Here is a 23469-nt window from a genome sequence, read left to right as displayed (position 1 = left end):
GCACGACGGTCACACCGCCATTGGGCGAAAAAAAAACATTCGTGAATTCACCGTCGTCGAACGAACGCTGTATTTTTTTCCAGTGCAATATTCGGTCGATGTATAACGAGTGATTGAATTAAAGTAGTCCCTTTACAAAAAGTAATAGTAAATAATTAAAAATAAAGTCATACAGAACAGTATAGTGGTAGAGAGAGGGCGAGGGTAAAAAATTGCTGCTGCTGAGGTGTGTGCAATTGCCTGTGCGTGTGTGTGTGTTTGTGTGACGTTTACAGCAGCAAAAAGTTCGGTAGTGTCGTCAAAATTGTCGCGTAAAGTTAATGCAAACGATTCTCGATCGGATACGAGTTCATCGCGACACATTGATTTGGTTGGATGTGGAAAAGCCTAGCTGATTGAAAACGAATCGCGGATAAAAAAACGATAAACAACGGCAATTTGTTGCTGCCGCAACATCAACAACAGCAGCGCAGCAGCGCACTAACACAACCACCACCACCCCCTGTTCCAGCCTAACGGTTCATTCACAGTGGCCGAAGAAGCAGCAGCAAAGGTGAGTTCCAGCATCTTTATTTATATTTTATGTGTCGTTCTTCTTCTTCATCATCTTCACTTCTTCTTCCGTAAAATAACTGAACGTGTGTGTGTAAACATTATCGTTGATAAAAAAAAGTGGAGTGAGAAAAAATACAGAAACTTTCTTTCGCTGTCTGTGTGGGTTTCTGCTCGCGTGTGTGTGCCTGTGTGAGTTGCTACCTTTTTTTTTACAAATTAGCGAAGCAGCAAAAGAAAAACGGGTACAACAAATTTAGTATGCTTAAATTTCGCGCATTAATGTAATTAAAAGCGTCCATTGTCCATTGCTCATCGCTCATTGTCCATCATCATTCATCATCGTTCTTCGCAGCTTCGCTGAGCAACAACAACAATGACAACAGGGCAGTCCTGTTCTTCCTTCCTTTTCCATTTCCATTCCTATTGCCATTCCCATTGCTCATTTCCCACTGCCCGCTTCCCTTTCCCAATTCCTCTTTCCAATTCGCTTTGCTCTTCCACTCCCACCGCATCAGCTGCTCCTGCCACTAGTTGTTGGTGTTGTTGTTGTTGTTCTTGCTCTGTTGTAACCTTGTCTTGCTCTCCTTTCCTTTGCTTTCCACCCACTTTTCGTGAGCCTAACGCACAGTGGGAAAATTCAGCAATCGAGGGGTGGAGAAACTATTTATCAGTTAGAAAATGGAAATCTTTCGAAGAATAATAACTCTACGTCCGTTCTTCAGTAAACCATTAATAACGACTAATGGCTTAGTAATATTTAAAAATAAATTCTAAAAACCTCAGACAACTTTACACAAGCTGCATTGTTCTTCAATGTCCACTGTGCATCGCTTCATCTCGCTCTAGCCCGCTCTGCGCCTGCGCATTGCCAACTCGGCGACACCTTGCAGGCAGCGTTGCCACCTTGCACATGGCCCACGTAGACGCAACGAACAGTGGGGGTGAAAAAATTAGCAATAAGAAAAAGTAAAATAGTAAGTTACTAGCTTATTAGGCTTACGTCAACCTTGTGTTGTTGGTTTAATATGAATACAGTTAATTTAACAATTTCATTGCATCAAAAACCAACTCGCTGCAGCGAATTTCCTTGAAACTAGCTTAAAGATTGCTGAACTCTTGCTTATCTGCCGGTCGTGATAAGATTTATATCCGTATGTAGATTACATCTACGTGCAACTGAGGTGTTTTTGCTAAATGATATTGAGATATTAAAGATGCCCAAAGGCAGATAGTTACAGTACTGTACTTTGCTTTGAAAATGAAGCCATAGTCTTTTGACCTCTGCTGTACCCTACCCATCGCCCTCAAGTCTTTTGTTTTTGTTTTTTTTTTTTGTGCGCGGGGATTGTTGCGTGCTTATTCAAATTTCAGTTGTGCTATTTATTTAAATCACGAGCATTAAAACTAGTGGAGCACATGGAGCAGAAAGTCATCGTCATGTTAATTATGATCATAAATTTGCAGAGCGCGTGGGTGTGTTGGTGTATCATCCGTCATTATCTGGAGAAGGTTGGGGCAGGATAGCCTTCATTATGCCTTCTCTGGCCAACAAAAAAAAAACATATATATATAAAAAAAATGATAAATAACAAAAGTCAAGATACTTTTTTTTGGGTTATTTCAAACGGAATTCTTTTTGCGTTTAGCGGGTTTTTCAACTATCTGCTCAAGTGTTTTCGCCATGTTTCATTATTTGCATTGTTTTATGATATTTTGGCGGTTGTTTGTTGCTGCTTATTATGTTGCCCATTTGGATCGCGCGAGCTTTCGACCTTCGCCGCAAAGCCGCAAAAAATATATGTCAAAAATAATTTGCACTTGAGTCTGTTTCCCTATCGGCGTTTATTTTGTATTTATGTGTGTACACATATTTTTTAACGGATCATACCAAGCGCTTGCCAACACGTTTTCGCGCAACCAAACTAAACGCAAATTAAGTAAGCCAACTGTGAAATTACAGTGATCACTGTGCAAAAAAAAGACTCCGAAATAACTACGATTTTGTTAACATTTTAAGTGCATTTAAAATTCTAAAATATATCTGTAATTACTTGTTTAAGCGAATACTAATTATTGGAGTCAAGTTTATGATCGAGCTGCCACCTTTCTTGGTGCCCAACGGAAAGTATCCATGTAGCGTGGCTTTACTTTATTGGCATTTCGTTACTTCCTGTGAAATTTGTTTTCGAAAAAGTTTGACAACCTCATGCCGTCTCTTGCGATTGCGCAGCTACCTTTTGTTAGCCGTCCCTTTCTGGCGAGGCAAAAAGTGCCGTTATGTAAAATCAGAGGCAATAGCTTCCACAGCATAAAACCCACACATACATATGTATCGCCGAGAAATATCGAAAATAACAACAATGGGGCGGCATCCAGCATCCACACAGTCGTGGCCAAGCTATTGTGGCCACTTGGCCAACTGGAGGCTTACCTGATTTACCTGCCCCAAAGCATAGAAAAGCAGGTAACAACAGAAGCGGTAGTGGCGATACCGATATGTGTGCCAATCTCCAATGCAGACGTGCTGGTATTTCGGGGCACAGTGAATGCTCGATAAGTGCGAAATAATTACGATACTTTATTTTTCTATCAGCTGAACCAGAAATATTGTTTATTATTATAATTTGTGTACTTTTTGTGTTTACATTGATATGCTTGCCTTTGTTTGTGTCAGCCAATAGCCACTGTGTGTTTGGTCGAATTCCAGATTTCAAGCAATGAATTTACAGTTTGGCCAACAATGTCGGTTTGTTTGTTGTTTTCTTCAGCCAGCCAGTTTTCTTTCCTGATTTGTTGAGGTTTTTTTGCTTTTGTTTTTGTTTGCCGTTCCCTATATTTTTTCACTCAGTCATTCAACAGCAATTGCAGACACATATCGTTTTTGCTATTTATTATTGCTGGAAACTGAAGGAGTTTCGTCTGTTTCCATTTCCATTTCCATTTCGATTTCAATTTCCATTTTAGTCTCGGTTTCGGATTCGGTTTCTTGCGGCTGTGTTGAAATCCAAAACGGCTCGAATATTGCGCTGAAAACACTTTTTATTGAAGCACTTGTGAATGCTACTGGGAACTTATTTTAGCCAATGGCAACTTAAACAACAATTGTACGAGTACACTGTAAATGGAGATGTATTATATCGAATCGTGTCGTAACAATCCCTTTTGGAATTGAACTTGACATTTAAATTGATTGCTAATTGAAATGATTAAGTTAAAAGGTCATTGCTTTTCGTGATCATCTCATTAAGTACTGAAATGAAAAAACAAAATACATTCTAGATTTGCCATATTACTCTGCGTTATCTCAGCTGTTTTTTTTTTTTTCAAGTGTACTAGTAGCATACAGCATCATGTGCTGAATAAATTATGTTAATGAGCTTGGGAGTTGGCAGGGGCTTCCGTGGGCTGGCCAAAAAAAAACTCAGGGGAATTGTATTTCATAATTCCATTTGGTCGCTGCTTTTCCCCTTTTTTTCATATTTTCAGTTTGCTAGACTTTATTTCATCGTGCCGCCCCTTTCAATCCACTCAAATGCACTACAAAAGTTGTTGAAATATTTCGATTTGCTAATAATACAAAACAACTAGTAAATTAAATGTAAACTATAAAATTTAAAATGTATTTCACTTGCAAACTTACCATTAATTCAGTTATTATGAAAGTATAAAAGCTGATTTAGAATTTATATGAAACCACTAATCTAACCTATTTTTCTGACTGCATCTGTAAATGTAATTTGCGCGATAAAGTTTCATTGTTCTCAAATCTTGAATTGTGCTCGAGCGGAGTGCGTCTTTCGACTGATTGAAGAAATCGTCGAATTCTTATCGTCTGGGCCTCGTACACCCCCCTGTGGCTTCTATTTCGCCCTTCCTGCTTCTGGTTTTTAATGGGTAACTACGCCCTATCAGTTCCACTGTTGCACTTGTTTTTCACTTGTTTAGAATTCGTGGCGATAGATGGAAAATTGAGTTCGAGTTGGGGCGACACTTGGGAATTATGTATGTATGTACATGGCCACATTGGCATTTCCACTAATTGTGGCAAGCAGACAGGTAAATGCATTCTGTAATTGCCACCCAGGGACAGTGGTCGCTCCTTAAGTGAAACTCTAGCTATGCCTTAAAATTAACATTGTTTAAAAAAAAAAGGATTTTTTAAACCCATTGTATATTAACCAAATGTTTCAAATATTTGAACTATTAAAAAAAGGGGGTGGCAAAAATATGTAAATAATTTAAGCAGCTTCCATTATCGAGTGTTTACTGTGACTGACGTCACACCATTGCCAAGGGCTCGATTGGCGTGCGTGGGAGCGAGATAGCCAGCGAGTCAACAATTCAAATTGGGTTAATGAGAGTTGGCCAACTCAGGGCTTGGTTCTATATGTATCGGTGTTGTGTATCTGTAAATGTATCTGTATCTATATGTATGTACACACAAGTGGGCGGCGGTTTGGGTGTGGGGTTGCGTGGGCGTGGCACTCTTGAATTTTTGATGATTGGGCTTAAATTACATTGGGGACAGCAAGCGCAAGCGAAGCACAACAACTTTGCTGTGATATTAGGGAAGATTCTTATACGAGTCAGACGTATGATTAGGATTTGCTGCCATCCCATGGGTTTACATTCAACATATCCTTTGAGAAATTTGTGATACTAGTTGCATTCAATTTGCTTAAAGTTCAACTTGGATAAATCTACACTTTCATATTTCAAACCTATGAGTGAATGAGTTTCTAAGCCAACCAAGCTATAATGTGATAACAGGCTAATCAGCGCACTGGCTGTGTGCATATGTATGTGCCTTATAGCCATGGACGCGAGTGTGCCAAGTGGTACTATTTGGCTCGGGGGCGTGACTCGTTGCATTAAAAGATGCAAATGCAAATGCAAATGCGGCGTGTGTGCGTGCGCAAATTAGCAAGACAACAAATGAACTTCGTTAAATGCTATCGCCCCGGTCACCCATGTATTATTCATTATTGTCCGGCAAAAAAAAAATGAAACAGAAACAGAAATCACACACAAAAAACCAAACAAAACTCGTAAACAAAACAAAGTGAAATAAAAACACGAAATAAGCAAATTGTGATTTGTTCGAAAGTGGCAAGAGTCAAAAAGAGACGGACAAAAATTAGCCAAAGCATTCACCATCAGGTTTCTGACTAATCGCCGCCCCGGTACAGTGGAGTCCATTCAAATGGGTCATACGCACGACAGGCTGCCGGCAAAAGATGTGGAGCAGATGTGACTGCGGTCGCAACAGATGTATAATTTAAGTAAACCGCGGAGATAAAATAAAATAACACTGCCATGTGGCTGGCACAAAGATTATTATAATTTGCGAATATTCTATGCTCTACTTTGGAAAAGAAACTCTCCAAATAGGATGTACAATCGAAACTTACAATTTCTATATTTAGCCTTTTTAAATTATTAGTTCATATAAGATTTATTGATAGTTAAATGTTCTTGCTAATAACGCAAATGTTTTGATTTCATGCAAATTTTTTTTCCCATGAATAAAAGCAATGGAATACAAAACAGTATTTAAAAACAGATATTTTAGAAATCGATAGTGAAAGGGTGAGCAAAACAAGTTTTGGAAATACCTAATATACATACATCCCAAATGCCATGAGTCACAAAAAATTTGGCTGAAAAAAAAAAAAAAAACTTACCTGCGACAAAGCGAGCGATTGGTTTGAAATACCCCGCGAATCGAATCGGAAATTGTGATGGTGTTTTTTATACTCTTTGTTTGCCTTTTCCATCTGCGGGCTGCCGACGATTCTAACGGTCGTGCATATATGTATGCATAATGCATATATTTATAATGCCAAAACCATGAGTCGGCTCGGAACTAACGATTCTCATAAAAGCCAACGAAGCCAGCGACTTCAAGCCAAGAAGCTGAAGTAAAAAAGCGAAATGTGAAGAACTTTTTATGAATGAATTAGACTGGAAATAGTGCAGAAATATCTGCCAGCACACACACACATGCCACTTCACTCTTCACTCTATGTGCTGGTACATAAATATGTGTTTATATATATATATATAATTTTTTAATATGTACATATATGCACTCAAGCTTAAGGCTGTAGAAACTTGAGAGGTCTTAGAACCCACAGTGGGCGTTAATAATTAAGGGGCCCAACTCGCAGACCATGCTAGAAATATATGTAAATGTATAGATGTACAATGTACATACATATATGCACAAACTATATGTTGTGTCCTCTGTCGTTTAAGCTGCAAACTTATGGTTTGCTTCTTCTGTCTAATTTAAGATCCATTAATTAAAGTCCAGAGGCTACTTTTTGTAGCGCCGCCAGCGGAATGTAAACATCTGTTAACAGACTGTGACTACAATTAGTTATCGTTATTCATTCCGTCTATACATATGGATGTACATATGTATGTACACTTGTCTGCTGGCATTATTTTCGCTCGATTTGTTGTTGTTGTCGCAATTATCTTTGCGTTGAATTGATAGTGGCAGTGAAATAATGTCACTGGATTGCCAATTCAGCACAAAAATATACATGCTAGTGGTACAGTGGTCACCCGCAAAGCACACCACTTGAATATATAGCATATGGAATCATATATCGAAAGTTACAATTCATATTTTATGGTTTCATTATATTTTGAAATACGAAATCAAAGTTTCTATATGTAAGTATGTGTAGGTAAACTTGTTGGTTTCCATATAGCCAGGTCGCACTGTCACAAAAATTGTACCGCCTAAAAGTATGACTACTTTGAATGAGCGTAAACCAACACACATACCTATTGATTTTCATTGATCGGAAATCGGGTGAAATTGTTCGTGCCTCTGTGACGTCAAATCCTTTGACTGTGTCCCACATTTAATAACAAATCAAAAACAGTAACTAGTATGGCCTAAAAGTATACCTCAAGTATGGTTTTAGTATTTCAAGCCGTTTAACGCGTGTGTGTGTGTGTGAATGATAAGAGCTAGACTTGTTATCAGTGTATCCGCAGTAGACTCGTCTACATAAGCGCTTTTGAGCCAAATATCATTGAAGAAACCGCTCTGGATGTGTGAGCGTTTGGTCTTTGGTCTATCTACCAGTTTATTACCATTTTCGAATGTCATTTGCTCAACTTGTTTGAGTGCCTGTCAAAGATAATCCCACCTGATGTGTGCGATATAAAAGAGAAAAGGAAAGGCTGTCTAATTACACTGTACTGGGGAAAATGGGTCACTTCTATCGCATTTTGTGTTTTCCAATTCAGTAAGGAAAGTCTTGTCTTCGCATGAGCGTATTTTCATAGAATTTCTATATCAAATAGTTAATATTTAATACTGTTTTATTGTTTAGCCTGACTAATTAGGTAACTACATATCTATGAACTCCATGGATTAGCGCTACATCATCGCCACAAATTGACCAACTTGACCTTTAGTGTTTACACACGATTACTAGGTGTTAATTTTCCATCTTGTTGGTTGGGTAACCGTAATCCCTTGCAATCGGTTTGCTTGTTTTTTTTTTTTTTTGTTTTTTCCTATTTAGTCAGGGTTAATCTGGCCAATCGGTCTTTGTATTAACACAAGTATGAAGTCCCCACTTGAACATCGACCAGGTGCGTTTCCATTTGCCTTCGTGTTGGTGCTTTCGTAGGCCCCAACTTTGGGGTCCCAATATCGATAAAGATCGCCATGCAACCGGATGAGCGGCGAATTCCCGCATTTTTTCGGTGTATTTGTGAATTTGCGAATTTGCAAAGCCGAATTTGCTAAATATGCAGTAGAATCAATCAATCGTTTCCAAGGCAACAAAACACCTGCAAAGTACCAGTAGCCCTTGTACCCGCACAATCTTTTGCCACATTTTTTTTTATAGCTTTTTGGTTTATTTGTCTACGTAGGGTTCTTAAAATAATTAACACTATCGACCGATTCAAAACGACAAAAAAAAATAATAGAAAACAACTTATAACCAACTACTTAAGTGCATAGTGTGAAGTTCCTTTTTCTTTTGATACATGGGCGGATGGAAAAATTACGGATTGCGTTTCAGAGCCATGAGAATGGGTTTTCACTAACAATAGAAACAGAGATAATAGAACTTTAGTCAACTTTACCACCTAATAAGTTCCTAGTAGATATAAAAAAGGTATGAATTTAGTAAGTATTATTAATGGAAAGGCAACAAGTATTAGGTGAGCTTCTTATAAACTAAGTTTGTCCTAAAGAAGCAGAATGTATCTCGTTATGAATAAGGCTTTGCAAAGCACACGGATTAAAAATTCCACTACTGACCACTGGTGGTCATCACATTGATCAGGCCGGGCATAACCTCCGCCTGAATGGGTCCGTATTCCACCCGCTCGCCGTCCACCACCAGGATGCCATCGGAGCTGCTCGGCTCGATGCGGAATGCCCGACAGGGCACCACCTTGATGAACGGATCCTCGCCGATGGGCAGATGGGTGCCCGTGTTTAGGCTCAGCATGAAATTGAGCAGCTGATGGCGACTAACGCCACTTCGGATGATCACCAGGTAGATGAGGCCATCGTCCAGACGGGATTCGGGCGCAAAGAAAACGTCGGAGGAGAGATGGGTCGTATAGGCGGCATGGACCATCACAAAGTCACCATCCTCGCAGATCCAACCCTCGCTGCTGGGCAGTGGCATCTGTAATCCCGGAATGGTGCCCGTTGGCACCCTCTCAGCGAATTCCGCATTGGCCGCCTCGATCCGCTGGCTAATGCTCATCCGGCTGCGATTAGATCGCATGCTGGGTCCGCCCAGGGAGTAATATGCCGTTCGCCTGGACATGGCCGAGTGCCAACTGTCGGCATGCTGGCGATAAACCGAACGATCCAGGGATATGGCATCGGCGAACTGTTCTCCATCCAAGACCGCCTCCACCTCCTCCTCCTCGGGTAGATCATGGAATTCCCCGGCATTCAGAGGCAGAGATGAACGGATTGCTGCAGCGGTTGACGGTCGCTTCGGTTGGTCTGATTCTGCAGGCATCTCTCGCGCCTCCTTTGCCGCTTCCACTGGTGGTTCCTTTTTGCCCTTGGCCAGTAGATAGGACACTCGTCCCTTGTAGCTGCGCAGCCCGATTAATCGCTTGATGGCCCACAGCGTAAACCTTTGCGCTCCAATCGATCTCAATCGCTCGCTCTCTATATCGATGTCGGCGATCAGACCCCAGCCCACCGACAGGAAGGAGTACATCACAAAGTGCTTGTCCCGCGGTGCCAGCTCCACTCGGACCACATCCATGGGTGTGCTTTTGCCCGCCATGCAGGTCAAGGTGGCATGGAGAATGGGCTTCGGTTCGTACGGTTCGTTGCAGTGATGGGCCACACTTTTGGCCAGACCATTCCCGGAGCCACATGGTATGATGCCAAGCGGCAGCTCCCTGCAGGCTCGGCGCCAATCCATGCGCTCCATCAGCCCATTGAGCACTTCGTAGAACAGACCATCGCCGGAGGCAACCACAATGCCTGAGTAGCGTTCCAGCAGATCCCTCCTGGTCCGCACGAACTCCTTGGCGTACTGCGGATGTGTGGTGATCTGGAGATCGTATTGCACCTCTGCTTCCGTCAGCAAGGGTGCCACCTGTTTCTGGAAGAGCTCACGCCCCTTGCCCGAACCGGACTTCGGATTCAGTAGGATGAGCAACTGTTTGCCACAATCGGCGGGCGAACTGCTGCCATTGCCACGCTTGTGCCTTCGAATCGTATGATGCCACAGCTCGGCGGTCTGTAGATTCACCCCGTAGTCATTGCTCGAACGAAAGCGTAGAATCCTGAGCGTTTGGACACGCCGCAACGGTTTCTCCTTCTTCAAGTAAGCATAGATGTACAAATAGGCGCTATTATCGCTATCCGGTTCCGGATCCGCCTCCTGTCCCGGAACATTTGGATTGCGGCAGGAGTTGAGGCCGCCTCGGGCTCGTTTCTTCAAACGCGGTCCGTAGCGCGAACCTATGATATCATCGATCCTGATCAGCTGCTCGTTGATGTGGTCATCTTCGTCGGTTTCGCGACGCAGGTAAACGCCTTCCGGGCACAGTTTCACCTGGATTTTGATGCTCTGCTTGCGCCGGCTGTTGTCCACGAAGAAGATCTCGCTCAGTTCCGTGGGCGTGCCGCCGCCCACTTCCGTATCCGAGGTGGGCGTGGAGGGCTCTTGCGGCTGTCCACCTTTTCCCAGCAGATTTTCCTCCGACGTCGCTGTGTTGGCCGTCATAACTTCGTTGGTATCTTCGTGTTTATTTCGACTTAACTTCTCTTTTTAGCGCTTCTTTGACCTTGTCTTCACATGCAAAAAACAGAAAAAAAAAACAAAACAAAAAACACAATGGTTATTGGTAGTGCAAAAAAAAAAAAAAAAGTAGTAGAGCGGTTGCAAAAAATATTATAATTGCCAACTTGAAAACTCGTTTATTTCGCTGTTTATTGTGCGTTGGCTTTTACTATCATTAGTTGTATTCCATCTATGTGAAATTGGAGTTTCAAAACTGGTTTTTGAATATCTACTATATATATACAATTATTTCTATTTGTCTCGAATTTGTGTTGAAATTTATATGCGCCGCGTTTGGTGATGATTTCACTTGAATGGTAACCAAAATAAACTCCTTAAATTACACTTTAAGAAAATAAATTTGTTAACTTTTTGTGGAGTTTGCAAACCAGTTAATGATTAAGTTTCCTTCTTTTGGCATTTGTTAATAACAATTTTTGTTCTTTGTTTTATCATTTTCTTTGTGTTGCTCGGAAATGGAGCAATAAAGTAACAAACAATATAGAATTAAGTGTTTTTTTTTTGCTCATACTTAAAAGAAATATTTTTTTTATATCTGAGTGCACAAGAGAATTTAAGTTTTTATTGTTGCAGTTATTAGTTATTAATTTATATTGAAACGTATAGTGTTTTGTGTAAACTATGCACATTGAATGTTGATAGCGCTGTCTTGTTTATTGTTTATTTGTGGCATACGGAATTGGATTATTTTATTTACGCTTTATTTGGCAATTTCCATTGCGATGTTTACGTATTATTAAATTAAGGGTTATTATTATTAATTTTTTTTTTTGTTGATAACTCGCCCCGACTGCCGCTATTAACTATTTACTATTTTTGTTTGGCATTACATTTAATTGTTTGTCCACATGCGATCGACGCTGTTCACCGTAAAGTCTGCGATATATAGGTGTATATATATATATATAGATGTATATGTGCGTGTATATAGTACATATGGCGGCTCGATCCGGCCGATCCAATCCGATCCGGGTTGCGATCGCTTCCTGTGCGCTTGACACGACAATTCGTACTGAAACTCTGAATCGCGAGGGTGAACTAACCTTATTTTCAATGGAGATTTGGTTTTACGATTGCACTGTATTGCTGTTGCTTTTGCCTTTGCTTTTGCCTTTGTTTTTTACTTTGCTTTTTACTTTCTCACACACACATCAGCGCACATACACTTGTTGGTTTTTGGCTTTTTGTATGTCATGTCGAAATCTAATCAACACGTATCGTATCGATGAGATATTTACCTGTGGGCTGCCTTTGCGCCAAGTCTTTATCATTTCCACTTTGCTTTTGTTTTTTGACTTGCTTGGCCGGGGGGCTTTTCGCTCAGTGCACTTCTGCAATTGAACAATTTGCCTTTGACTTTGGGAACGCGAGCTTTTTGGCATTTGGCATTGTGCGTTTGGGGATGTGGGAATGTTGCATTTTTTAGGTCTTTTTTTAGGTACAGTGATCAGTGGATAAATTGGATTTGCCTTTGGGTTACTATTCAAATCAAATGCATTATCAATGCATAGGAAATATGTATATGTATGTACATCTATTATTATTGGACTTTTGTTGCTAACTATTGATTTTTTGCGACTAGTATAATAAAATGGGGAAATAAAAAGGGAAATACAATAGAAAAGGTGAAGAAGTCACGAATTTGTTTGACCACTGTGCATGTGCCAGCTTTTTGCAATGTACCGACAATGCAATTGTTTGCTTACATAGACAATAAAACGGCACTTAACCCCAACAGTTCTCTGTACACATGTGTGTGTGTGTGTGTGTGTGTGTGTGTGCGTGTGTGTGTGTGTGTGTGTGTGTGTGAGCTGTCTATTGCGTTAATCGATCATTTTGCGTGGGATATGTGAGTAATAGGCAGTGGAGAAGGGGCATTGCGGCACATGTTGCGTATACGTCACGTTGGTCCTCAGATCTTATCGCTTATCATGTGTCCCAGTGACTCACCCAATCACAATTCACCCAAAGTGTCACATTTAACGCTCTTAAATGGCAAAAAAAAAAATGTAAGTAACCATTTCGGTAGAATCGGCTGGCAGGTGTTGGTTTTGGATCTACTTGATATGTTTATGTCAATTTGCGATTTTAAAGGGCTTGCCATAAATAAATCGCAATTTCTTCAGAAAAATCAAATTTGTTTGTTGTTTGCCTCTGGCAGGTGCACAAATTGTATTTTTGTTCTTTTAATATTTTCTATTTGCTTTTAAACTGCGCGTTTATCGATATCAGTAGGCGAAATAAAGATTGTACAGTGTATTGATATTGGCCACGGTCATTCCTGGACACATACAAAGTACAGTGGTAATACGAAAAGAGCACCCAAAGTGATTTGAATTTGAAACGAATAATTAAGTAGCTAGATGTATAACTTTAACTTGAAGCAAAGTAACGCAAAATTTTAATATTAAATTTCATTTAAGATTTAAACTTTTGTATTATTAATATATATATATTTCCATTTTTATCATATAGTGGCAACCATTCCTTCGCTTTAAACAAACCCTTTAAAAAAGGCAATTAAATTGTTTTGAGTTTTCCAAATTAAACACACCCAAGTTTCGCTAAGTCAATAATATTGACGCAAGTGGACGTACCTACCCGTATTTTACTGTAGCTAAATTGAGAGATACGCCTTGTAAGAAAAGACACGCCAAAATGGAATATTTAATGGGCTTAAAACGTTTTCTCACTGATTCATGGAAGGTTTTGCGTTCGCACCTAAGTGAATCAGACCAAAAAAAAAAGTAGGAGCAATGCAGACAGTGCAGTAGGGGCAATACCATACACTCCACTTTGGTAATTATAACTCGTTCATTAGTCTCAAAAGCTTAAAAACTTTGATTTATCATTTGAAAAGGGAACCACTCAAGTGGTGCAACTGCAACGTACACATATCTATAAACATACAAACATACATCTGAATGCACTTGCTCACGAAAAGTCGAAAAGTATTCCATTGGCTGCCTGCTTGTTTATCGTTTCCTGACCTACATATTTATTTGAATTTACTTTGCCTTTCAATTCCATTGAGACCACACCGATGGGGGGGCAGGAGCAGCCATCTGTGGGCGGTGGGGGGTTGGGGCGTGGCTTTGTCTGGCCAGAGGAGTCCATTAGATAATGGCCAGACGGAGCAGACGCAAACCCAAAGGCGGCTCAGAGTGCCGCCAGATATGAACAGCTGGCTTGGAAGGGGGTTAAGAGCCGGCTGATGGACTACAAGTGTATCCATTAGGAACGGCAAATAGTGCACACAAAAAAAAAAGGTTACATTTGAAATAAGCTGGTTTTCGTTGTATATTTTTATAAATGACAACTTTGTTTATCAGCATTTATCAAATTTTGATACCTTTAGATAAGATCACATACCTCTTGATGCAAGAAACTTGATAAATTCGAAATGTTTCAAATCCATAGATACACCAATTAATACATTTCCTTGGAATAGTTTAATTAGGAATGTCGGATTAATAGAAACAGTAACTGCGGCAATAATATTCGATTATCGGAACGTTGATAAAAGCTTCTACTTCCACTGAAAATGAAAAAAATCATCCGCAGTCTTTTACTGCATTAAAACCAAACTGATTGATTAAAAAACCGCCGAAGAAGCTATCAAAATTGAGTCTTAATAATTACCAATCTAATATTGCGTCTTTTATTGTTTTTTTTTTTTTCTTTTCTGCCTTCTTTGTGGCTCTATCTTTGCTCTCGAAATTGATAATTGTTGCGTTTTTTGTAACAAGTTTGAACTTCCTTTGGATTTATTTATGTTTTTGTCGCGACAGCCAGAAAAGTCGGAAATTCTTGATAAGAATATGGGGTTCTCAGTGAATATAGTTTCTATTATTTCACTTGTCATGATTTTTTTATGTTTTATAAGACAATATTTCTGATTATTTGCTGCATTTCTAAGTTCTAATTTTAACTACTTATTTTCTAAGTCATTTAATTGCCTTATTTGTTAAGCATTTTTCGCTGCTCTTTTTTTTTTATTGAGAGCGAAAAAGAAGAAAGTTAAACTTGATCTAGTTGCGTGGTAAAGTTGAACATACCCGCCGCAAAGAAATTGCCGCCTAGAGGCAATCAACAGAAAGCCCTGACAGCTTTTTCCATTGTTCAGTTGCAGGTCCAAACCCCACACCCCCCTCTGGTCCCCCCCCCCCCCACCCTCTAACCCCCTTTATAAGCACGGGTTTTGTAGGGCGCACGAATAATAAACAAAACAAGAGGGAAACAAAAACACAGAGGCTGGCAAACAGAGTGGAATACTTTGCACTCGCGCTTCTATTTGTTTAATATATATACATATATAGTACATATATAGTATTTTGTAGTATTTCCATTATGTGGCACATGCCAGATCTCGAGAGGAGTTCATTTCGCTGGCTTCTCGAATTCCGGTAACTTCAGTTTCGCCAGCCAATTGACAAATTAACTAACAACACAATTTTCCAACTCTTCTCTTACAGTTTGCGAAACTAGGAGCACCATGTGGCGGTTTTAGAGAAGCAGCAAAGAACTATTAACCACGATTCGGGATTAGGAACAGGAGCAGTGTCAGGAGCACTACAGATTGCAGCAATCGAAGTCGAGGAAAAAGGGTGTTCCAGGGACGCAAGATAGTGAAAGAGGGGAGTATAGACTGAGATCAAAGATCGGAGAACGTCGTTCTGTGTCAGAAGATGACCCTGACCACAACGACCACTGCCTCATCAGCCGAGAGCCAAGCGAAAATGGACGTCAAGGGCGGCGCACTTCCCGGCGAAGAGAACCTGCCCACCTCCGAGATGGATCTGCTGGCCAAGCTGGAGGCGGCCAACAAGCTCATCGAGAGCGATGCCAAGTCCCTCAACTCACTGCACTCCACGCACAGTCGCAAGAACTCGGACACGAGTCAGATCAGCCTCTCATCGAGTAAGTATGAGTTAGTGGTAGTGGATCTTCCAGTGACATTACCTTGCCAAGGTTTAAATACTCGGTATATCCTATCTGGTTTTCTGTTCGGGTCAAAGGTTATCATTTCATTTTAACGACAAAAAGCAAAATCCACTTTAATAGATATTATCGATAAGGGATCCGACATGTGAGATAGCTAAATGGTGAATAGGTGGCTAGGTGACTAGGTGACAAGCTGACTAATAATCGGTGACTAAACACATTAACAAAATTACAAGCTAAACTGTGATATGTTCCACTACCTGGGTAATATATGTCACAATATGTAGTAGCAAGTGGTTAAACAAACAGAACCCGATGACTAACTAGTGTGTTCGCTTCAGGTGGAAATTCGGTGGCCGAAGAGGACATCTGGACGACGTGGGCCACCATCCTCAATGACTGGGAGGGAGCACTGAAACGAAAGAATCCCTGCGTCAGTGAGCTGGTGCGTCGTGGAATTCCACACCACTTCCGAGCGATCGTGTGGCAGCAGCTGAGTGGAGCGTCCGAGGGCGACAAGAAGCAGTATGCGGAGTACATCAAGGCGACCAGTGCCTGCGAGAAGGTCATACGGCGGGACATTGCCCGCACCTATCCCGAGGTGGAGTTCTTCAAGGAGAAGGATGGACCCGGACAGGAGGCCCTGTTCAATGTGATCAAAGCGTATTCCCTGCACGATCGCGAGGTGGGCTACTGCCAGGGCTCGGGATTCATTGTGGGCCTGCTGCTGATGCAAATGCCCGAGGAGGAGGCTTTCGCTGTGCTCGTCCAGATCATGCAGCAGCATCGGATGCGGCACATGTTCAAGCCCTCCATGTCGGAGTTGGGCTTGTGCATGTACCAGCTGGAGAATCTGGTGCAGGAGCAAATACCCGACATGCACATTCACTTCCAGCAGCAGGGCTTCCAGACGACCATGTACGCCTCCAGTTGGTTCCTCACCCTATACACGACCACTCTGAATGTCAATCTAAGTTGTCGCATCATGGACGTCTTCCTCAGCGAGGGCATGGAGTTCATCTTCAAGGTGGCCTTGGCCCTGCTGCTCACCGGCAAGGAAACGTTGCTCTGCCTGGACATGGAGGCCATGCTTAAGTTCTTCCAAAAGGAGCTGCCCGGTCGCGTGGAGGCGGATGTCGAGGGCTTCTTCAGTCTAGCGTACTCCATAAAGCTGAATACCAAGCGTATGAAGAAGATGGAGAAGGAGTACCAGGACCTCAAGAAGAAGGAGCAGGAGGAGATGGCCGAGCTGCGGCGACTGAGACGCGAGAACTGCCTGCTGAAGCAGCGCAACGAGCTGCTGGAGGCCGAGAGCGCCGAACTGGCCGATCGCCTGGTGCGTGGTCAGGTCTCCCGAGCTGAGGAGGAGGAAACTAGGTAAGCAATTGGAATATAGTATGTTTATCAATGCATGTATAAACTGGTGGTTTTCCTGTTTCCAATACAGCTATGCCATTCAGACGGAGCTGATGCAGCTGCGCCGGTCATACTTGGAGGTCTCGCATCAGCTGGAAAACGCCAACGAGGAGGTGCGCGGCCTGAGTCTTCGGCTGCAGGAGAATGTGAGTATTGTTGGGTGAACAGCCCAATTACCCAATTAGCTTCGGCGATATGCGACCCCATGTCTCGGTCATTTGTCCTGTAACTAAAACGGAATCTGTTGCTAATCTTCTGTATTCTTTTCTATTTTATTTGATTTCTTATGGTTGTGGTGCTTCAAAATACACACACACAAATTGTTCGCTTTAATATGAAAACAAATAAATCCAAAATAAATTCTCAAATCACATACAGAACGTATCCATCGACAGCGTAAGTATCTCGTGAGTTGTTCACGCAACCTTGCTTTGTAGTTTGAATGTACAATACAATAACTCTGCCGTTCTGTTGTTTTGCATGTTTATTGTTTTGCCCTAAATACATAAATAGAATATCGTATTTGTAATCAGTACGCCCAGCGAGTATTCAATAACATTTAATTCGGAAATCGTACTTCGCTTTAAATTAAAACTGTAATCTAGGATAAGTACATGATGCGATTTCTTAACCCTGTAGACTTTTTTTGTCTCATAGCTAACAACTCACATTCTGCATGCCCAAAATCATTTAATGTTAACATAAAACAGCTCAACTAATCCCATTATCGATTGACATTTAGAATAACTCCCGGCAGTCGTCCATTGACGAGCTCTGCATGAAGGAGGAGGCGCTGAAGCAGCGCGACGAGATGGTCTCCTGTCTGCTGGAGGAACTGGTGAAGGTGCGTCAGGGACTGGCCGAAAGCGAGGATCAGATCAGGAACCTCAAGGCCAAGGTGGAGGAGCTGGAGGAGGACAAGAAGACGCTGCGGGAAACGACGCCAGACAATTCGGTGGCTCATCTGCAGGATGAACTGATTGCTAGTAAACTTCGCGAGGCCGAGGCCTCGCTTTCGCTAAAGGATCTCAAGCAGAGGGTGCAGGAGCTGAGCAGCCAGTGGCAGCGTCAGCTGGCCGAGAATCAGCGCAGCGAAAGCGAACGCACCACCAACGCTGTGGACTCGACGCCCAAGAAGCTGCTGACCAACTTCTTTGACAGCTCCAAGAGCAGCGAGCACACGCAGAAGCTCGAGGAGGAGCTGATGACCACGCGCATACGCGAGATGGAGACGCTCACCGAGCTCAAGGAGCTGCGGCTCAAGGTCATGGAGCTGGAGACGCAGGTCCAGGTGTCCACCAATCAACTGAGGCGGCAGGACGAGGAGCACAAGAAGCTGAAGGAGGAGCTCGAAATGGCCGTGACCCGGGAGAAGGACATGTCCAACAAGGCGCGTGAACAGCAACACAGGTTAGTTGCATTATTTTCACGAGCCATGTCACGTTATATATATATGAATTCATCTTTAGATACTCGGATCTGGAATCTCGCATGAAGGATGAGCTGATGAATGTGAAAATCAAATTCACCGAGCAAAGCCAAACGGTGGCTGAACTGAAACAGGAAATTTCCCGACTTGAGACCAAGGTATTTATCCACTGCATATGATTACTTGTTTGAGCATTTTCTAAATTGCTGCTTTTTACTAAACTATAGAACTCGGAAATGCTCGCCGAGGGCGAACTGCGCGCGAATCTGGATGATTCGGACAAGGTGCGCGACCTGCAGGACAGGCTGGCCGACATGAAGGCGGAGGTGAGCGCGGCATGACCTGCAATGCCCACAGCATTTGTCGCTAATCCCCCACTGCTTTTGGTTTCGGTTTCGGTTTCGGTTTGGTTTTAAGTTCATTCAAATGCCAGCAGCAGCAGACATTCAATAATAACACGTCCCACCCACTCATTTTATGTCCACCCACCCAACTGACTAAACCAGAGGCCAGATCAGAGACACGTTTCCCATCTGGAGGAGCACGCTGTGGCCTCCTGTAGCGGATTTTCACTATAAATATGCTTTGTTTGCTAGCTGAGCGCAAGTCAAATCTGTTTGCTATGCAATTGCTATGCTCAAATAGCAAAATATACAGATTTGACTTGAAGTTACTAATTTAAAAGAAAAAACTAAAGAATTTTTGAGTTTGCTGTGCTTTACTGTACACCCATTTATAATTGCTATTCAGGGATTTTATTGTACGTTTTGTTTTTAATTTTCGTTGGCTAATTTTGAAAACCCATTCCGTAAGCCAAGATAATAATCTTGTATTTCTCATTGAATTTCTCTTTCACACGCAAAAAAAAAAATAAAAAAATACAATGCGTTGTTGGTCTTGCTCCATAGTATCCCACGCCAATAACCAGCCCCGACACTGAGCCGTGGAAATGGATAAGCTAAACTAATTTTAACACCGCCCCCGAACACGAAAACACACGAAATTGATTGATAACGAAACAAAACGATCAAAATTATGAAAATTACAAAAAAAAAGAGAAGATTTAAAAAGCAAATTACCGAAACCCAGTTTGAAAGTCAAGAAGCCACAATTATCCTCTAATCTATATTGCCACACACAAACACACACACACTCAACTCCCGAAAACGTTAAAGAAATTCAAAAGTCAAGCAGCAGGCCAAGCTACCAACTCAACCCAGGTCTCTATGAAACTGCTCAAAAAAAACCACTCAGTACTTTTAACCATTGCGTATTTGTAGCATTTGCTGTTGACCCTACCATCCATCCCATAGTTCGTTCGCACGATCTGTAGTCCCTAGAATCCTCACCATTGAATCCCATTTCCATAGTTTGAAAATGCATGAATGAACCCCCAGTTAACCATTTTTGTATTGCTAGTTCATCGTAGTTCATCGGAAAGTCGATTTTAGTAAGCCATATTACGCATAATAACTTTTAGAGCTCAAAACATTATAAAATAATATATTATTATTAATGTACCTTAAACGTGCTGCATAGTGTACATCTCTCCGAATTTTGAAAAAAAGCTTTCTGCGAGCTTTGAGCTTGTACGCGAACCTTTATATGGAATACCTTCTAGTTCCGATCGATTCTATATCACTCATTTCGATGTGGGTCAATGACTCCGAGTAGCATTCGCTTTAAGATTGACTGATGGTGGCATGTGGAAGGTGTCGGCTTGATTTTAATCGAAAGCCTCTGTTATTTGTTTTGCATACTTGTAATGACGTATTGTAATCGTTGGTCTTGACATGAGAATGATGCTGTTTTGACACGAGCTCGTTTCGACCTTGCTATGGATTATTATTATTCGATTTTCAATTTAACTGTGCCAGAAAATGAGGGAGTGTTCTATAGCTATGATTTATCGAAATGCATTTTGTAATATTATTAATTTTCTGCACGCTCGCATGCCTTCTTATCTAACAGACACACTCACAGCACACTAATCAATAAGGTATTTAAGACACGTTCCACTACACGGACATTTAATAAGATTTATCCGTAGTCGGATCTATGTTACTTGTTTTCTAATTACTAGGTTAAAGCACTTAAGGCGGCTTTTTTATAAGTTTTGTGATACTTGGTATTATATGTAGTTACATTCAAAAGTTATGTTCATTTGAATTAAAAATGTCTAATTTTCAATCGCCGCATGATCAAAATTAGCAACTGCTTTAGCCTTGTAATCGTATTTTATACGTATGTATTTTATAACTATTTTTTAACGAACTATTTAACTAATAAATCTTTTCGATTTACTGCAGCTGACGGCATTGAAAAGTCGTGGCAAATTTCCGGGCGCCAAACTGCGCAGCTCCTCGATCCAATCGATCGAATCGACCGAGATCGACTTCAATGATCTGAATATGGTGAGGCGCGGGAGCACGGAGCTCTCCACATAACCTACAGACGGATCAGATCTAGCATATCCTAACCAACCAATAGCCACAACCAGGAGAAAAGCAGCGAGTGAGAGGGCAGTACAGGATACACCCAAATCTATATGGGTGGGTAAAAGTTGGAGGCGATTTATATATATTTATATATATATATATATACATATATGAGGGGCCTGTGATCATGAAACGGAAACGGAAAGGGAAGTAGTAGCATCGAGTGGAGGGAGAAGTAGGAGGAGGAAGAGGGCAGAATAGTTGCAATCCCATTACAATATTAGTTATGTATAATATTCGTTAAAATTGTACTACTACTATTACGATATGTGGATATTTTATTACGATTATTATAATCAACTTTTTTTTTTGCAATATTTTTATTACTGTTATGTTTTGCAATCGAAACACACTCATATTTATTTATTTTAAATCCTAATTGAAACGATATTGTGAGAGTATTTTACACCCCTGTACATTAATCAATACGGAAACTAATCCGATTCGATGCGATGCGATGGATTGGAGTTAGGAGATTGGCATTTTGATATCCCCTAGATGTATGGCACATATGCAATGCAATGAATTTTATGTAAACCCCCTGAGGAAAAAACAAAACCATTTCCCAACCCACGCATCCTGTGAACCACTTTTAATGTAAGTTTTAAGCGAATCCAATTGTTCTTGGCTACAAACAAAAAAAACAAAACGATTTTAATCAACACCCACACCTGTTTAAAGTGTGCGGAATATGCTTGGTTTATCCACAAGATTTGTATTATGATTTCATCCCTGTAGAATGATATTAACACTCAAACACATAGTTGTCTGGAATGAATTTTGTAACTCTCGTATAGTAAGCTAAACCAATCTAAATCTAAAACGATAACTAAAATAAAACCAAGTGCGAAAGACAAAGTAACAAGCGTGGCCAAATGCAGGATGAGAAACTGAGAAACCAATATATAACTATTAAAAATAGTTTAAAACGATATGTGAAAGAACCACGAGAAAGGGGCCCACAATTTCCCCCGTTTAAGAACGATATTACGATAACGACTACGATATTCACACTACTTACGATATTCTACTTAGTTAACAGTAGCGCTTGTCATTATCCCCAAAACAAACAAAATACAATTATATGATTTATATGGTTAATTTAACCCATATTTGGCAGCTTCGAACGATTAACAACAATTATTCACAAACAATACAATTATTCAGGTTGAACCATGTTTTCCATGTGCAATATTATACATTTACTTTCGCTTCAATTGCGTTTCGTATTCTATGACAATTTTTTATTATCATTTGTTAGCATGACGTCCTCAGTGCTTAGGTTTGTTACTTATCGCAACTAAGACCTATTAACTTAATTAACTTAATTTTTTGTAATTCCATTGATTTGCCCATCATGACAAACCGATTAAAAAAACAGCGAGAGAAATAAGAGATCTATGTAAAAGTAGGATTCGTAGCTTGTAAGAATGTCGAAAATGATGTCACAAAACTTTGTTATGTAAACACTAAGTATGTATGTAATGCTTAAGTTTTGTTCCCGACTTTGGCAGAACTATTAGAATTTTTTGTTCTACGCGATAATTAATGATTATGTAATGTATGTACCACATTTATATATATATAACGATATGTTTGCGGCTAAAAGAGGAGGCTGCTGGGGGAGGGGCAGTATTAACAATCAGCAGCAGTTAACAGACATTTAAATATAGCAAACATTCCCGAGAAAGTCAAATTTCCCCCAAGAAAAGAAAAGATGTGAAAGATAAGCAAATTCATTCAAATTCCCCCCAACAGCCTTGAGTCTTAAAAAATTGGCAAGTCTAGAGTTAATTGCGTATTATGTTATGGCAAGCGAAGGCACAAATTATACGATATCTAAAATAGTTTATACAAATTTATACACGCAAATGGAGAGCATCATTGTTGGCCAAAGTCTAGACTTGGCCCGCGCATAGTTCGGTGTTAACTGATTGACCAATAAGTGTGGAACTCGTGCGAATTGCCGTTCAAACAACTGGGCCCCCCCACTTGAGTGACTCATCGGGGCGGTAGTATAATGAACCCCCTCGTCGATAGCAGCTAATTTCAATGCCCTGCCCTGTCAGTTCGATTTGATAAATGTGGAAATGTGAAAAGAAAGACTCTTGGCGTTTATCAATTCAGCGTGCGAATGCCAACGACTTTTGGGCCCAGACAGAAAGCAGACGGTAATGATTTGTTGACCTTGGGCGGCGAGAACGATCGAAACTCCTTCGCAATTAATTAGCGAGCACACTCGCTCATTGCGTATACTTAATTCAAATAAATCAAGTTCAGCTTCCATTGAGCAAGACTCTAC

General features: G+C 41.0%; 2 protein-coding genes across 6 annotated transcripts; one reads left to right on the top strand and one right to left on the bottom strand.

The window, feature by feature from the left end:
- The first annotated feature begins 1 nt into the window (after position 1).
- LOC117148816 (ecotropic viral integration site 5 ortholog) lies at positions 2-23029 on the top strand. Of its 4 annotated transcripts, XR_004459938.1 has the most exons (10): positions 2-553; positions 15356-15800; positions 16166-17201; positions 17272-17386; positions 17619-17636; positions 17983-18650; positions 18710-18827; positions 18897-18995; positions 19578-19889; positions 20979-21065. XR_004459938.1 is itself a non-coding variant. In XM_033316460.1 (9 exons), exons 2-9 carry the CDS (start codon positions 15569-15571, stop codon positions 21114-21116), a joined length of 2424 nt encoding a protein of 807 aa, XP_033172351.1. In that variant the 5' UTR covers positions 3-553; positions 15356-15568; the 3' UTR covers positions 21117-23029. The 4 variants fall into 4 exon arrangements, 2 of the variants coding, with proteins under 2 accessions (XP_033172351.1, XP_033172352.1); XR_004459939.1 differs by lacking the exon at positions 17619-17636; XM_033316460.1 differs by lacking the exon at positions 19578-19889 and having other exon boundaries at positions 3-553; positions 20979-23029.
- LOC117148818 (sphingosine kinase 2) lies at positions 8430-11903 on the bottom strand. Of its 2 annotated transcripts, none has more exons than XM_033316463.1 (2): positions 11815-11903; positions 8430-10868 (listed from the first exon to the last, which is right to left on the bottom strand). In XM_033316463.1, exon 2 carries the CDS (start codon positions 10800-10802, stop codon positions 8847-8849), a length of 1956 nt encoding a protein of 651 aa, XP_033172354.1. In that variant the 5' UTR covers positions 10803-10868; positions 11815-11903; the 3' UTR covers positions 8430-8846. The 2 variants fall into 2 exon arrangements, with proteins under 2 accessions (XP_033172354.1, XP_033172353.1); XM_033316462.1 differs by having other exon boundaries at positions 11711-11893.
- Positions 23030-23469: the final 440 nt, after the last annotated feature.

The sequence above is a fragment of the Drosophila mauritiana genome, chromosome X (assembly GCF_004382145.1).
Source record: "Drosophila mauritiana strain mau12 chromosome X, ASM438214v1, whole genome shotgun sequence".
In the NCBI taxonomy this organism is placed as follows: domain Eukaryota; kingdom Metazoa; phylum Arthropoda; class Insecta; order Diptera; family Drosophilidae; genus Drosophila; species Drosophila mauritiana.
The sequence above is the reverse complement of the archived record's forward strand: the minus strand, read 5'-3'. Positions and strand labels throughout refer to the sequence as shown.

Bases quoted from the DNA above. Each gene is read 5' to 3' on its own strand.
- LOC117148818 (XM_033316463.1), bottom strand. From the start codon at position 10,802: ATGACGGCCAACACAGCGACGTCGGAGGAAAATCTGCTGGGAAAAGGT.
- LOC117148816 (XM_033316460.1), top strand. From the start codon at position 15,569: ATGACCCTGACCACAACGACCACTGCCTCATCAGCCGAGAGCCAAGCG. The intron at 15,801-16,165 runs GTAAGTATGAGT...TGTTCGCTTCAG, and splicing joins TCAGATCAGCCTCTCATCGA to GTGGAAATTCGGTGGCCGAA. The intron at 18,828-18,896 runs GTATTTATCCAC...ACTAAACTATAG, and splicing joins TTTCCCGACTTGAGACCAAG to AACTCGGAAATGCTCGCCGA.